The following is a 14,634-nucleotide window of genomic DNA, read 5'->3' as shown; positions in this document are numbered from 1 at the left end:
AATCACAGTATTTTTTTTTAAAGGTATCACGTACAAACTTTATATGAAGTTTGGTCTTCTGTATCCTAGATGTTAAGTAAGAAATGTTTTCGAAACATTCTACCCCTAAAACAAAACATTCATTCCTCCATTTACTGTTTGACTTACGAAGCCAAATTTCACACGTTGGTCATATCTACACCTGAGATGTTAAATAACTTGGGGTTTTAAAACATTCCATTTATATTGTGTTCAAATGAGTGTTAGATCCGAAAATAAATAAGCATTTCTCCAAAACCGCTTGACGTACGAACTGAGGGTGTATTTTATAGGCTAGCCAACAGTGGATTCTCAAAATGTAAAATACTGAAAGATGACTTTGAATTTAAAACTATAGCAAAGTCTGGTATCTTGATAGTACCGTATAAGAGAGAGAGAAAAAAAAAAAACCGTTTGAACCAATACATCTACATATCTCTAATTTGGTAAAATATGTGTTTATTTGTACCTAAATATAAAACCTAGCAAAGCAAAGTCACCTCCGTACAGGCCATGAAGGCCCTTGGAGGAGTGGAAGGTAAAGGCTTCCACCATTGTTAACCTTGGCACGTGATGGGGTAGAGTGGTTAGCTCTACGCCTGGCTGCCTTTGCCCCCAGGAATTAACCTGGTACTCATTTTGGTGTAGGCTGAGTGAACCTCAGGGCCATGTGAAATATAAAACCTACATTTGGTAAAAATAGAATCAAAACTGAAGAAGTTTCAAAATTCAGTTATAACTCCCTTTAGTAGTTTTTGCAGGAAAGAATTTGGATTTATTTGCAAGAAGAGTGAAATCTGGAGTCGGTACAAAATGAATTATCGGATTATATGAATTTAGCATTATAATAAACAAGGACAAGGAACTTGTGAGATGTTATTAATGTCTGCTTTAATGATGACTGACACCACTCTGGTATTATTTCACAATACTTCATTCAGTTCACTGCCCATATCCATTTTTGTCTTTCTTTTTCATATTGAACGTGAAAAACTACACTAGGATCTCTATAACGTTCTGAATTATGGCAGTTCACAGCACAACATTGTAGTTTAGAATGACAAGGACGTTCCATATTGCCTCTGTATGTAAATTACGTCTTACAATATACTGTTATGCGGCAAATAACAAATCTTTCTGTCAGTCAGCACCACAGTCCTGAGTTAAACGAGCATGGCCTGCTTGCTACCTCGCTGTTTTGCCAACTTTAGTGTTAGTAGTCACTTGCAAGTTTCCCGTTCGATATGGATGAGAGGAGCAATACTTAATTGTTAGTACTGCATTGGGCAGCTATCGTCTCCTGTCATTAACTAAACACCTGACCCAGTGAGAAACGGGACGAGGGATGAACACACACATATAGTGCCCTTCAAAATGTTCATAACAGAGTACTTTGCTTCTTGGGATACCCCTTGTCTCTCTTCATGTAATTCACACACTGCCTAGTCAGCTATTTGTTTTTTACTGGGAATGTGTGACAAAAGTGTGTGCTTTACAATTGCAAAACTTAAAAATATCTTTCAATATAGCCTTCTTATAATAGAAAAGAAATTCATTTGCCTGAAAGAAGGTACACTGGTTTTGCTGCTTTTGTTCAATCAAAAGCATACAGAACAGAATGCAGGCATATTCACTCTTCAATAAATATCATAATCATTATACAAAATAAAAGCTATTGTAAACAGTGCTGATGGCTTGATGAAAAATGAAAATCAACAGCCTGTTTCCAGTCATTCGGCCGGGTCAGGAATGAAACGAAGCCCCCATCTAGCAGCGAGTATAGGAATTGTGCCGGCTGCCGAAGCCTGTGCACTCCTCTGGGGAAATGATTAATGAATTAAAGATGAAATGAAATGATAGTGGAGAGTGTTGCTAGAACGAAAGATGACAGGGAAAACATGAGTGCGAAACGCTGGCAACCAGGAATGAGTTAGCTGGAAAATTTATAATGTCCAATAACGGGCCATTTATATTGGTATTATAAATTTACTCATTCGGGACAAATATTTCAGATTCCCTATGGGAATCAACATCTATATCATCTGATAGCCAAGCAAGCATCAATTTTTGATAAGGAGACAGTCTCTCTTAGTGCACTGGCACTGCTGGTGGCTCCAAGTAGCCTATGCAGTGGCCTCCATGGTATACACTAGCCAGCGTCTTGCTAGTGTGCTAGGTACCAACTGATGAGCCCAACCTAGCACATGAGGGCGAAATGCTGGCAACCAGGAATGAGTTAGCTGGAAAATTTATAATGTCCAATAACGGGCCATTTATATTGGTATTAAAACTGGTATACCCGGAGAAAAACCTGTCCTGCCTCCGCTTTGTCCAGCACAAATCTCACCTGGATTGACCGGGATTTGAACCAAGGAACCCAGCAGTGAGAGACCAGCGCGCTACCGCCGGAGCCACAGAAGCTCACCTGATGGCTTGATACACTTCTTAAAATTAACAGTAGTCTGTATCAGCACACAGCCCTACAATATAAGAAATACTCTCTTCTGCTTTTGAAGAACATATTCACAGCAATCATCACAAGTTTTATGGCATGGACGAAGATATGGAATTAACCGACAAATGCAATTTTGGTTTAGAATTAAACATTCACATCGAAATATACTTAGTACAGAAAAAGGACCCAGATAAAATTTTAAATGAAATTGCTGTGGACAACTTAATGTTTACAATCTTGAAGTGACGCAATATGCTGCTCTCTCGCACTGTGAAGGTTGTTCAGTCTTCATGTAACAGCTGAGTTGGCATGCTCGATCATCCCTGTAATTATAAGTAATGTTTGTAAGCATATTCATCAGGTTTTAAAAGTTTTGTTATGTTAGCTTTCTTATTTGATTTTCTATTTTCATCACAGCACAACTGTCCTCTACATTTTAAAATCAAGACGACATGATTATGTTGATTTTAATATTTTAATTTTGAATACTGACTGATGATGGAACTAAGCTTCCGAAAACTGGTTTAAATTTTTGTAATGCTGATATAGACTGTTAATTTTAGGAAGTGTATCAATAAATACAGTCAAACTAGACTTAATTTCTTTCAACGATGAACCATATGCGAGATTAATCAGATTCAGACAGGTTCAGACCGCTGTTGTTGTCGGCTATACATTTATGTCAGCCGTAATGCTGCTTGCCAATATAAATGGTCCGTTATTGGACATTAAGTTGGGCTGTTAGCACACTGGGGTGAAACGCTGGCAACCAGGTATGAGTTAGCTGAAAAAAATTTATAATGTCCAATAACGACCATTTATATTGGTACTATAAATTTATTCAACAATAAAAACATATCTGGTTCGCATTGAAAGGAGATAACATACAATACAATAGAGGGAAATATGTATTGAAAAAAGGTGGATCAATCAATCAATACGTATGTATTGAAAACAGGTGGATCAATCAAATTTCCCTCTATTGTATTATATACTATAAATTTACTCGTTCGGGACAAATATTTCAGGTTCCCTATGGGAATGAACATGTATATCATGCTGCTTGCCTCCGCCTGGAGCACTAATTTAGCTCCTACAGCTATTCTATGTATTCTAGCTCTTTGAGTCCACCTATCATAATCTTAGTAGTTTTCTTCTTCTTCTCTTTCCTTTAGTCTTGGCATCAATCACCCAATTCGCTATCCTTTCTTCTTCCAACCTTTTAACCCATTTACACAGTCTCTGTTTATTTCTCTCCATTCTATCGGAATGCTTTTCTACTCCAGTTTCCTTCTTGCCATCCACATTTCCTATTGTCTTTTTGTGCCTTTCCTATCATACTACTTAAAAATATCTCACTGGCATGGATTTTATTCTTTTTTTTTTTATCAGTGTACAGGTCTCTGCTGCATATGTCAGTCTAGGGCATAAAATTGAAACAGATATTCTACTAAACTTCATTCTGTAGGATACAGGAGTATTCCCATTATGAAATCACTCCTACCATTATTAACTGTATTTTCATTATTTGATGTACTTTGAGAGAGTAAATTTATCATCAGAGCTTACTAGATCTTGGAAATAAAAGACTTATCTTTCCATGTTACTATTTTTTGTTGAATTCTTCGAGAACTATACCAGTAAGTTGGTAAAGCTGAGACGGGCATCGCATACCCATTGGCATTAAAACAGTTCGGAAAACGTTTGATATTTGGCCATTTGCTTGCTCAGCAGGGGGTGATTTATGATGGCAGTGGGCTTTAAAACTGAAGTTCTCATTCCTCAACAGAAATCCTTACAGCTCTGTTGCCAATGCACCTCTTATTAAATAGACGTCAGTCTCTTTTTCCAGCGCAGACAATTTGCACATGCTTCATTAACTGTTTGAAACTCTTGTAATATTTGCTTGGCCGTGCGGTTAGGAGCGTGCAGCTGTGAGCTCGCATCCGGGAGATAGTGGGTTCGAACCCCACTGTCGGGAGCCCTGACGATGGTTTTCCATGGTTTCCCGTTTTCATACCAGGCAAATGCTGGGGCTGTACCTTAATTAAGGCCACAGCCGTTTCCTTCCCATTCCTAGGCCTTTCCTGTCTCATTGTCGCCATAAGACTTATCTGTGTCGGTGCAACTTAAAGCAACTAGTATTAATTAATATTTGTGAAGTGCATTGCTTTTCACTTATCTTCATGTAATAATATAGAAGACGTGGCAATCAAATCTGGATATTAGTGCACCATAAGATCCTGAATTAAATCTACCAGTGCACACAAACGATCCTCACCGAGCTCGATAGCTGCATTCGCTTAAGTGCGGCTAGTGTCCAGTATTCGGGAGATAGTCGGTTCGAACCCCACTGTCGGCAGCCCTGAAAATGGTTTTCCGTGGTTTCCCATTTTCACACCAGGCAAATGCTGGGGCTGTACCTTAATTAAGGCCACGGCTGCTTCCTTCCCACTCCTAGCCCTTCCCTGTCCCATCGTCGCCATAAGACCTATCTGTGTCGGTGCGACGTAAAGCAAATAGCAAAAAAAAAAAAATAGCAAACGATCCTCAACCGAGCACCACTAGTACTGATACTCGACCAAATACGGTAGTACTTATTCGGTGCCCGCGAGTGATACTCGACCAAGTAGTATTAGTAGTAGTAGTAGTTCTGCCAAGAAAAGAAAGGAGGCTAAAACTTTAAGCAAGCAAAGTGAACGGCTGATATGTAATGCATACGAATATGTTACGAAGAACAACGTAGGCAAGGGCTGTTGTTGTTGTTATTATTATTATTATTATTATTATATTCTCAGTTCATAATTTGTGATTTTACTTTTCCGTTCTTTATTGAAAGCAAGACACTGATATTAGCTGCATTTTAATAGGTTTACTTTGATATTAATTCAAGCATAATATTTAGGGAGACCTGCTATTTTTATTTAAAATACTTCATGGCGATCATTTACGGCTATTTGAAACTTCTTTGTCAGGTTTATTTGCCAATTCCTTCACCGAGCTCGATAGCTGCAGTCGCTTAATTGCGGCCAGTATCCAGTATTCGGAAGATAGTGGGTTCGAGCCCCACTGTCGGCAGCCCTGAAGATGGTTTTCCGTGGTTTCCCAATTTCACACCGGGCAAATGCTGGGGCTGTACCTTAAATATGGCCACGGTCGCTTCCTTCCCTCTCTTAGCCCTTTCCTCTCCAGTCGTCGCCATAAGACCCATCTGTGTCGGTGCGACGTAAAACAATTTGAAAAAAATTTGCCAATTCCTCCTGTTCTTCTTTCTTTCTGTGGCACTTTTGAGCATGCACATCATAATAATAAGAAGAAGGAAATACATGAAAATAGAAATACATGAAATAAAAAGAACAGAATTAACACCATGTTCGAAATGCGAAAACTTAAAATTACAGGTCTACCGAACAACAACTACGGAAGGACGTGGAAGGTGGAAGGAACCCTACTAGGCCATGAGATCGTGTCTTGTTGTGGGGAAAGAAAGGTTCTCGGCCGTCACCCTCGACTAATCTGTTAATTATCTCAAAGTGGAAAAGATACAAAATCAAATAAAACAAACCAATAACATAGTCGATGACAATTAAGAACACTTAAATCAAAGGATATTTTTTTAAAAGCCTTATAAAACAAGAACCTTAAACTAATTGAAGCTCTTCAGACAATAGGAAATAAAACTTTGACATAGAATTGACATGGAATGACTGGAGGCAACCTCAAAAGAAATCAAAATTTTAATGTGACGTACAATATCGCTATTCAAGAAAGAAAGTTACATTTAATTACAAAATACTGAGCCTGAAAAGTGAATTGCCTCCGAAAACAAACGTACTATGACTGTCTGTTGAGGTACAGTCATTCAGAAAACCAAAATTGGTGAATGCGGAAGTCTAGGGAGAAACTCTGTTACACAAAACAAACATTGACATTATCACAGAAAGTTACATTAAATTAGAAAAGGCTGAAACACAAGAAAGAATTTGAATTAAATTAAACACAAGAATATAGTGCTTTACTGTGAGAGGCTGGCAGCCCCAGACGGGGCAGACCCTGGGTGCGTCCGCTCGCTAGGTTGGTCAGATGTTAAAGGCGACAAGCAAAGGACGCTCATACGGATGAGCCCAGAAACCGGAAATTGGGCAATCAGGAGATAACCAATTAACATGCGGAAATTTCTCATCTGACACCCACATTTACCAATAGGAAACCTCTTTATTCCTACCAGTTTAAATTGTTCTTATTTCCTCCAATAAGGAAGCACTTCAAGTTTAGTCCAGTAAATTCTGGAAGGTTGCTGGTGCAACAGCGATTTCATCGTGAACTACACGTGGCAGTACCCCCTGCCTCACATGTTAATACCTTAGTCTACAAATGCTAGTTACAATAAATTATTCGTACAACCACAACTACATGACAGTTTTAAATACCAAGATTTCTTTGAACATAATTCTTGCAATGTTCATTTACTGTTCCAAATAAGAAATAAGTAATTTTCTTCACCAGTCCAAAAGATAAAATAGTAAAAACAGAAAATTTTCAAAAGTTCATGAGTCCAAAAGTCTTTTTCTTACAACCGGTCACATCCTCCCCTACTTTAAATTCGTGCTAAGCTCAAAACATCTCGCATAAAGATCTTCAGAAAATTTAGTCTTAAGTGTTCGTAGTGGCTTTCTTGATGGGCCTAAATTTATCATTCTAATTAAGATTTTATACAAATAATTTTTAAACAGTTCTTGGGAATGTTTACTACACACGGCGGTCCCAACAGGTTTCATACCCCTCACTTTTAAAATTGAGTCAAGGCTCAATAAAAAAAAAAAATTACACCACACCACACTTCCATGTTGACACTGTTCTCAACAAGAACGTCTGTAATGAGTCAAAGTAATGGCTGTTAGACATCTGGTCTCACTTTTTTAGGAAGTGGCTGATACGGCCTGTTGCCAGCCCACTCCCATGTGTGCTCAGTCCAACCATGGCGATGAAAACTTTTGGCTAGCTCACCCATCTAGTGACTGACTAAATCAAGCTGAGGTCTATAGCAATACTGGGCCCTCGATCCGGTGTCGGCTGGTAACCACCAAAAATCGATGTGCCTTCCACCCAGGCACTGTAGGTTCTCTCTCGAATGGACCAAGTTATCGCCGCCACTGCAGCACAAACAAATCCGCTGCAGAAGAAGAATATTTGTTGCAAGTCCATTGCCCAGCACTTTAGAAGAACTTGAAGAGACTAAAGGGGTCGAGGGTGGGTTTTCTATTTTCTTCACTTAATTAAATGTTGACTGAGACACCCAACTGGTGGTTCCACAAAACCCCTTAGGGAGACCCCCTCCCAAACTATGAACTAGCGATTTCCAACACCCCCCCCCCCCCCTCTGGGCAAGCACTATTTATAATTTTTTTTTAAACTGAGCAATTTTTAAAATGGAAAATCTACTGGAGTTTAACCTACACCCACAAGATTACAGAAAGAAAGAAAGATTTTACACGACCCAAAACTTAATAAAAGAAATTTACCAGGAAAAATACATTTTTAAAACATATATTACTGAGGATACAGCACAAACACATTACAATTCACCACATATCTTCACACAAAATTAACTACCAGACAATTAAGCACAGCAGTTATGACAGGTCAGCACAAAAGAGAAAACTTCCTCCGGGTAATAATTAACCCAAAACTAGACCTTCATCAACTGAAGTACTACACCCACACAACTTTACCATTTGGGCACATAAATGTACCATCTATATCCTCTTTTAAAATTTTATAATCAATTTACCATGTGCATTATTAATTACCCAACATTCAAAAAAAAAAAGAATGGGAAGTGAAATTTAGAGTGTTGCAAGGAAATTCAAAACACGGAGATAGTTACATTCATAACGTTACCTTGCAACGTTGCTCACATTATCCTATGAAATGAGGTTAGTAAGTCACTGTCACTTTACCATGCCATGTGCACATTACTTTAAAGGCCGACTCATTGGCTGAAGGGTCAGCGTACTGACCTTCGGATCGTATGGTCCCGAGCTCGATTCCCGGCCATATTGGGGATTTTCACGTTCATTGGTTAATTCCATTGGCCTGGGCGCTGGGTGATTGTGCTGTCCCCAACATCCCTGCAACTCGCACCACACATAACACTATCCTCAACCACAATAACACGCAGTTACCTACTCATGGCAGATGCCTTCCACCCTCGTCGGAGAGTATGCCTCACAAGGGTTGCACTTGGCTAGAAATAGCCACACAAAATTATTATTATTACCTTAAAATTTTAACACTGATAAATCTCACATTATATATCACGTGTCACACCAGTCAAATTAAAACACTATTAAGGCCAAGAATACAGAATTAAAAAATCACGTAAAATTTACCGATAAACAATATCCAAATAATGAAAAATGAAAGCAGATGAGTGCATATACAGAAATCCAACTCACTGATATAAGAAATGAAAGCTCACAAATAACACCTTCATGCCAGGAAATATCAGATTACAGCATGACACACCAAAATCACCAGGCCTATCTGTCCGACACACGACAATACAAGAACACACACGAAACACCAGTACGATGACCCCTGAATTGAGCAGTACCAACCAATGAAACAGGCACAGCATGACCTCAATACTACTGACTCCATCACACGACAGTACAAGAACACAATACACCCAAATACACCAGTGCACTGACCCCTATGTCAAAAAGTAACAGCAAAAGAAAAGGGCAAAACATGACCTCAGTACTCTTGATTCCATTACACGACAATGAGACTATTAGAACCAGTATCGTACTCCCAGGAGAGGAACGGCCTGTCAGCATATGTTCTTTCATTTCAGAAAGGAGAATATTTTTAAAAAAATTAATATTTCAGTTCGGATTAACCAGACATTCGGATTAACAAGGTTCGGATTAACGGGACTCTAGTGTACATAAAATAAAAAACAGAATTAACACCATGTTCGAAATGCGAAAACTTAAACTTACAGTTCTACTAAATGACAACTACGGAAGGACATGGAAGGTGGAAGGAACCCTACTAGGCCATGAGATCGTGTCTTGTGGGGAAAGAAAGGTTCTCGCCAATCACCCTCGACTAATCTATTAATTATTAACAAAGTGAAAAAGATACAAAATCAAATAAAACAAAACAAACAAATAACATAGTCGATGACAATTAAGAACACTTAAAGTATATTTATTAAAAACTTATAAAACAAGAACCGTAAACCAATGAAGCTCTTTGGACAATAGGAGATAAAACTTTGACATAGAATTGACATGGAATGACTGGAGACAACCTCAAAAGAAATCAAAATTTTAATGTGACGTACAATACCGCTATTCAAGAAAGAAAGTTACATTTAATTACAAAATACTGAGCCTGAAAAGAGAATTGCCTTCAAAAACAAACGTGCTATGACTGTCTGTCGAGGTACAGTCATTCATAAAACCCAAATTGGTGAATGTGGAAGTCTAGGGGGAAACTCCGTTACGCAAAACAAAAATTTACCTTGCCACGGAAAGGTACATTAAATGAGAAAAGGCCGAAACACAAGAAAGAATTTAAATTAAAGCAAACACAAGAATATAGTGCTTACCGTGAGAGGCCGGCAGCCCCAGATGGGGCAGACACCGAGCGCGTCTGCTCGCTAGGTCGGTCAGATGTTAAAGACGACAAGCAAAGGAAGCACACACGGATAAGCCCAGAAACCTGAAATCGGGCAATCAGGAGATAAACATTTAGCATACGAATATCTCTCGTCTGACACCCACATTCACCAATAAGAAACCTCTTTATTTCTACCAGTTAAAATTGTTCTTATTTCCTCCAATAATGAAGCACTTCAAGTTTAATCCAATAAATTCTGGAAGGTCGCTGATGCAACAGGGATTTCATCATGAACTGTATATGGCAGTACCCCCTGCCTCACAAGTTAGTACCTTAAAGTCTACAAATGCTAGTTACAGTAAACCATTGGTACAACCACAACTACATGAAATTTTAAATACCAAGATTTCTTTGAACATAATTCTTGCAATGTTCATTTACAGTTCCATATAAGAAATAATTTTCTTCATCAGTCCAGAAAGATAAAATAGTAAAAACAACATATTGAGATATTCCTATATTGATAATTTTCAAAAGTTCATGAGTCCAAAATTATTTTTCTTACAACCGGTCACATCCTCCCGTATTTTAAATTCAAGCTAAGTTTGAAACAAATAATTTTTTGTATCTTGCATCAAGATCTACAGAAAACTTAGTCTTAAATGTTCATAGTGTTTTTCTTGACGGGCCTAAAATTACCATTCTAATTAAGATTTTATACAAATAATTTTTAAACAGTTCTTGGGAATGTTTACTACACATTGCGGTCCCAACAGGTCTCACTTTTCCTTCTTTCTTTCTTCCTTTCTTCTTAACATCTGCGACCACTGCACAGGTTATGCACAAAACAAAATATTCTGCGATATTGGTTTGTGCTGTGGTTCATGATTGGGTTTATTATATTTTTATTTGTTTTAAGAATAAATTAAATGCTGACATGTTTAAATATTCAACACAAAATATGAAAACCCTGCTCTTGACAGCGCTCATTTGGCTTTTAAACGACGTGCGCCCCTTGTGTCCAGAGAAAAGAAACAGACTTAAAACCCTCATTATGACCAGGACAGGCCAGCTGACAACCCTCATTATCACTAGGGCAGGCAAGTTTTGGGATCAGAAGCTGCCGCATGGGTATACGTTCAGTTAATAATAATGTACAACGGTACAACATTCAGCGTCACGAGTATACACTTCGTTGTAGGGTATATGCATAATTTGCTGGGATTCACTGATTGATACCACTGGTGTGGTGTGGGAATTTCCTGGGTGTTGCTGGTTCAAAACTTGTACACTCAAGGAAAGGATGAAGTTTTTTTGAACATTCTACTAATGTTTTATAGGGGAAAAGTCTTTTTTTCCAGATACACTATCCAGTATATAGAAGTATATGAAGAATAATATACTCATAAGGATAGCATTGAGATGGTGAAGGCAGCAGGAGAGGTAGGGAAACAGTGGCTTTATCGTGTGTTGAAAGTAGTATGGAAGGAAAGGAAGACCCCTGAAGATTGGAAGAAGGGTATAATCATACCCAATTTCAAGAAGGGGAATAGAAAAGAGTTTAAGAACTGTAGGGAAGTCACATTGATATGCCACTGTGCAAAGGTGTTTGAGAAGATTCTGGAGAATAGAATCAGAAAGAGGGTGGAAGAAAAGTTAAGAGAAGAGCAGTATGGTTTCAGATCAGGAAGGTCCACAGTATACCTTATATTCGCAGTGAGGCAACTACAAGAGCGTCATTATGAATGGGGTAAGGATCTTGTGATGGCCTTCGTGGACTTTGAGAAAGCTTATGACCGTGTGTGTAGAAACAAGGTATGGGAAGCCTGACAGAGAAAAGGTGTCGAGGAACAGACCGTAGAAAGAGTGAAGGAGATGTACAATGGGAGTGTCAGTTATATGAAAATAGGAGGAGAGAGAACAGGCTGGTTTGACCAAAAAGGTGGATTAAAACAAGGAAGTGCTCTGTCACCTTTGCTCTTCGTAGTAACAGTTGACAAGATAATGACAAAAGTGGCGAGGAAAATTGGAGAGGGGAAATGAAAGTGATGATGTTTGCAGATGACCTGTTAGTTTCGGGAGAAAAGGAAGAGGATATCCAGGAACAGTTAGATGCTTGGGTAGATGAGGTGGAACAATATGGAATGAAATTTAATGCCCAAAAGAGCGAGATAGTGATCACAACTAGAAAGAAGGAGAGACCTACGAGAGGGATAATGCTTGGAGGGGAACAGCTTAGGAAGGTAGAGAGTTTCAAGTACTTAGGAAATATCATAGAGGAAAGTGGAAGAAATAAGGAAATAATGGAGCATGGAGGACAAGCAGGAGCATTCCTGAAAAGTGTCAGAAGCCTGGTTTGGAGCAAGGATGTCCCTCAGAGAAGCAAAAGGGTGATATACAGGGTGTACTATATACCTATTCTGACGTATGCAGCTGAGACTTGGGTAATGAGGCAGAAAGCCGTGAATAGATTACAGGCAAGCGAAATGAAATTTCTGGGAAGCAGGATGGTTTAATAAATATACTCCTTTTGTAAACTAAGTGAGATAACATGAGGATCCCATGGAGTGGACCATTCATGTGGCCAACCCAATATTTAAGGACATAAGAGAGTGACAGGATGAACAGGTCATAAATAACACTCACCATCAAACTGGATTGACAATTTATTACAAAAACATCAAGTGGGAGGATAATAAATTTTACAAGAATTCTTTCAGTATTAGTAATTCTTGATGAATTAAATTGGATTTCTACTACTTCCAACAACATTACTCATTCTCTGTGAAAATCTAAAAAACTGAATAATATTTAATTAACGTGTGAAGTTGAAAATCAAAGTGCTAATAAAATATTATCCACATCTTGTAGAGGTTATATTCTGAAAAACTATCAGTCCAACAAAAAAACATCATTTGTCCTATATCCTGCAAATAAATGTTGATCAATGTTTGCACTTAACCTACAAGCTTGTAACTTAATCCAGCAGACACTTATGTTGCCTAGGATATTGATCCTTAGGTCAAAAATATTTGCAGGAAATGACTGATAATTATACTCATTTATCTTGCATTAACTTGTTAAGTTCAAGTGTTTTAACAACCTAATTTATTTACAAATGCACACAAGTCTGAGGAACATCTCTATCCTGATCATGAGTTTTATCAACTTTACCATCACAGCTGCAAAAGCTGGAAACTTCAGATGATGATGATGATGATGATGATGATGACAATCACAGCTGAATTAGTCATACTCTGGCATCTGAGTGATTCATCTTGTCGCGAACTTACAAGAGAGGTATTACGAGACAGTAGTTGCACGATCAGGGAAATTTAACTAAGTAAAGCACTTACCATGATTTTCCCAAGAGAAGATCGTAGCAAGGCATGGAAACCGCTAGGCTTACAGAGGTCGAGTAGATTGAACGAGAAATAATACTGACTAAAATAATAATTCATGTTCAAGTCACACATAACTTTAATGACAGAAAATTAATGAATTAATTGTGATTAAGAGATCAAGTTAAAATTCAGTTAGGCAAAAATTTTAAAAAATTAATAAAATTAAAAAAAAATTAATCATAGAACTCTCAAATTCATTAAAATTAAAATCAGGGGAAGTAATGAAAAAAAGATACAATCTGAGCTCACAAACCAGTCCCTTTCAAGTTCATTAAAATTAAAATCAGGGAAAGAAAATGTAAAAAAGATACAATCTGAGCTCACAAACCAGTCCCTTGGAGAAATCCTCAGTGAGGATAAATTAGGAAAAACAACCTTAAAGAAATGAACGAAAGAATGGCGTTCTTAATTGAACACTTAACCCAAAACTCGGTTTTCACACAATACCATTTTCGAGATTGAAAAATGTTTCTTAAGAACCACTTCAACTGTAGGACGCGAGCAGTAGCATGTGAAATCCACAGAACATAAGTTCAACATGAACAAACTTTAGGAAAAGGGAAATTAAATCAAATATTAAGGTGACCAACAGGTACAATTAGTCGCCAAGTCAAATATAATCCAGAATTAAATATTAATAGTTTACAACCGCCAAGCATGCGGAGAAATGGAGAAGCATTACTGGATCACAACTATTCCCAAACGCAAAATCCAACAATCTCTCACGTAGTGCACGTCAGCTGTCGTCACATAACAAAGAACAGAGACGGCAAATGTCAAAATATTACGGCCAACGCCCACACACATGTAAATAGTGCTGCCATGGCGACCGGGTCATGTGATGAACCCCAATAAAATGGCTACCCACCCAGAAAAGATAAATACACAGCAGAATTAGCGATAAGAAACAATTTTCGGCTCATAATCACTTCCCTGATGGGGAGATTCAGTTAAGAAAGATTTAACACATGCTATAACTTTACAAATAGTTACATAAAAGCCCCAACAATTTGGTAGTTAATTCACAATTTAAAACGACGAAGATTGCAGTCTATTACCGGTATAGGCAGAATTCAATTTCTTGTGCACTAAGATGATTTGGATAGTAGAAAATTATAGATTTAA

At 38.0% G+C, this 14,634-nt stretch overlaps 1 protein-coding gene across 1 annotated transcript in view; it reads left to right on the top strand.

Annotated features, from left to right (window-relative positions):
* LOC136863501 (uncharacterized) overlaps nucleotides 1-13,350 on the top strand; it is a 69,086-nt gene extending 55,736 nt beyond the window's left edge. Inside the window, exon 5 of the mRNA XM_068225967.1 lies at nucleotides 13,288-13,350. Within this exon, the coding sequence (XP_068082068.1) occupies nucleotides 13,288-13,350 (63 nt within the window). The remainder of the gene's footprint in view (nucleotides 1-13,287) is intronic.
* The last annotated feature ends 1,284 nt before the right edge of the window (nucleotides 13,351-14,634 follow it).

Source organism: Anabrus simplex, chromosome 2, assembly GCF_040414725.1.
Source record: "Anabrus simplex isolate iqAnaSimp1 chromosome 2, ASM4041472v1, whole genome shotgun sequence".
Classification (NCBI taxonomy): Eukaryota; Metazoa; Arthropoda; class Insecta; order Orthoptera; family Tettigoniidae; genus Anabrus; species Anabrus simplex.
Note: the sequence above shows the minus strand (reverse complement) of the source record. Positions and strands in the feature narration are given on the sequence as shown.